Raw genomic sequence first — 3,106 nt, forward strand, 5'->3', positions numbered from 1 at the left:
TTCTATACCAAACTATGATTCAGACAAGGTGACAACCGATCACATGACCTATCAAACATCCTATGTAAAAGACCATTTCGCATTTTGGTTTCTTTGGGAAATCATATTTTTGGACGAATCTTCATCATGCTTTTTTAAATGGAATTATTTTTATCTAAGTTAAACATTGGAATTTCCAGTGGAGAGTCAACGTTGCGTGTATTTAAAAAAAAATACATTGCATTTGGGATTTTTCATACAACCGTATATACATATATGAATGTGTTTACGTCTTATATGCAGGTTGTATTACACTTGAAGAAAATATAACTTTAAAGTATACTTTTGTGAAAAAAGTTCTAAACTACGTTGTTGTATGAAAACCCTAATCATTTGGTTGGAAACTTCGGTTTGGCTGTTCCATAACACCTTCGGATCATTAATAAATCACCTATAACCAGACCGCTTTCAACTTGGACACTGTGAATCGATGGGTTCCCCATCACTAACAAAGGTAATCGGGTTGTTAGTGGTTGAGAACTCAGCTGCAAACACCAAACATTCGAGATGCCGATCATCGCCCCAAAACCCGAAAATTGAGATTCAGAGATTTTCTTCCCTTTTTTACTGAAGACCATGTATCAGTAATGTCCTCGATAATACATTTGGAAATATGAAATTCAGACAGAGCTTGGGGACCCATTCTCTTTAGTTGAGGCCACCTATAAGAAACTCGGGACTTATATTAGTTTTGTTCTGATATTCTTGTTTAAATATTTTATTTATAAGAACTGCACAGAATCGGTTTTAAGGCTTCCCCAAACAATTCTGAACATTTTCTATAAATACTTCAGTTTTTTTATACTACAATGTAGTATTTGAATGAGTTTTTTTTTTGCAGTGTTGTGTATCCATTTATCCCCTCCACCATAAACCAGTATTTGTTAATTAAAAGTACAAACGTTTAAAAACTTTTTGCAAGACCAACCTGAATGCCAGTATCGTTTCGTAGCTCATCCGAACAACAACAAGCCATGAATTGGTTATTTTTGTCACAAATTGCATTGCTTTGCATAAGTTTATCAATGGCAGCAGTAGCCCGTGGTACTTACAATGACCCAGGTAAATTGAGACCGGCATTCGGAAACCTGTTTATAAAAAAATATATAAAAATACACCACATTATACGTTTATCTGTTAATATTGTTTAGAGTATCCCGATAAATGTGTCATCACAGAATTGAATTTAATTCTATCACCTGGAGATTTAGTACCGCATCCCACACCCGGCATTTGTATACGTCTTGAATGTTTGAAGGATAGTTTGGCAATATTTTATAGGTAAGTATTATGAAGCGATGATCTTCTTTTTTATGGTGTGAATATAACAATGGTAATAACTGCCTTATTTATTTTAGTTGTGGTGTTATTGGTGCTCCGGATGGCTGCATTGTGGGTCCACCCTTAAATGCCACTGCACCCTATCCTCTATGTTGTAGCAAACGAATTATTTGTAATACTATCGACAATGATAAAACTGAAAAGTAATTTTTTAAAAGAAAATTGAGAGTTTCTCTATTGGATCAATGGAAATAAATCGGGCAACAATTTGCCATTATAACACAAGTGGTAAGGGAGTATAGTGTGATGGTGTCCACCAAAATAACATACATCAATACTCGATGTGTAGCTCAAATTCGCTAAATGTACTATGGATCAAGTATTCAAGGAATAAACAAGTGAGCAAAGGCTATAGTCGGGACGAGGCCGACTATGTAATATCCTACACCAGCGTTAGGCAATCTCTTGGGAGCGTTAATTTATTCATGTATACAACATGTGGAGAAAACAAAACAATATAGTCTCAGCTCGTTTTTTGTATATGCGTCCACTTAGCGAAATAACTACCCAGCAAACCAAATGTCTGATGTCCGACACGTCTGAAAAATTTCGGAAGCAAAGTCGTTCAGATTTCGTTCCGATTTCTAAACGATTTTTCGGATAGGAAATAGTTCAGATTTTGTACTGATTTCGTTCCGATTTCGGAACGAATGTCGGAAAGAAATTTCCTTTCCGAATTTCCAAAGGATTTTCTTCAGATTTCGTTACGAAATCGGACCGAAATCGATCCGATGTCGCTAAGACATTTCGTTCCGAAATTATGTCAACCACTTCATACAACTTTCGTTAAGATATCTTTACGATTTCGGATCAGATATCGGACGTATCGTCCGAATTTTGTTCCGATTTCGTTACGATGTCGGTACGATTGGTTTACAGGGTATTGAGCATGTTATGTGTCCAATACTAATGCAAACAACGCAATGTCCATTGGTATGGGTTGCCTGATGCTGTCCTACACCACTACCGCAATCCTTAGGTTCTTCATTGGTAAACATTTATTTTACGGAGATACTAAAATGTTCACCCACCCTGGCTATTATACCAAAATACTTAGGGCTAACTGAACCAAACTAATTAACTAACAATAGTTTGTACTAAAGCTCAGATGATCTAGTTCAGCATCAGAAGAATATGAATAATATATACGAATATGTTCAGTCCATCAACATTACCCGCTTGCAAGATGAACTAGTTCAGCATCGGGAACTCGTCGACTCTTAGAGTTACAGTAACTAGTTCCACTTTAGACCCCTCACAGTGTAATCAACTGTAAACTTTTACGAGTCGATGTCCGTCAAAGTAATCAATTGGCTCTCTATGCATTACCCGTAGATGATTCTATGCTAAAGTTTACAGTCATATACAGTTCGTCTGTTGTTTTTTAAAAAAGTGGTGTACTTTATTTAAGAGTAAATTAGTCGCACCTGACGCCTGCCGTTTACTCTCTCTATAAAGAGAAGAAGAGACCAAGTTTTATATTTCCTTCGTGTTCCTTTTTATACCAAGACAATATAAATAATAAGTAAGGTTATGTTCAGTCCATCAACACTAGCTTCTGTTATTGGATGCAGCATTTATATGTAAGTTATTAAGAAAATGCAAATGTGAATTATATTTACAACTCGTCGTTTATGTTAAAAAATGGTGGATTTAATTTAGTCGCAACTGACGCCTCGTCGTTTACTTGGAGATAAAAAGGTGTCAATTGGTTCCCTTCGCATTA

At 35.9% G+C, this 3,106-nt stretch overlaps 1 protein-coding gene across 1 annotated transcript; it reads left to right on the forward strand.

Annotated features, from left to right (window-relative positions):
* The first annotated feature begins 947 nt into the window (after positions 1-947).
* On the forward strand, positions 948-1,542 carry LOC141404775 (uncharacterized). Its single transcript, XM_073988486.1, has 3 exons — positions 948-1,101; positions 1,191-1,320; positions 1,398-1,542. The coding sequence occupies exons 1-3, from the start codon at positions 972-974 to the stop codon at positions 1,525-1,527; spliced, it is 390 nt and encodes a 129-aa protein (XP_073844587.1). The 5' UTR covers positions 948-971; the 3' UTR covers positions 1,528-1,542.
* The last annotated feature ends 1,564 nt before the right edge of the window (positions 1,543-3,106 follow it).

The sequence above is a fragment of the Musca autumnalis genome, unplaced genomic scaffold (genome assembly GCF_047663935.1).
Source record: "Musca autumnalis isolate F117 unplaced genomic scaffold, ASM4766393v1 scaffold_5, whole genome shotgun sequence".
In the NCBI taxonomy this organism is placed as follows: domain Eukaryota; kingdom Metazoa; phylum Arthropoda; class Insecta; order Diptera; family Muscidae; genus Musca; species Musca autumnalis.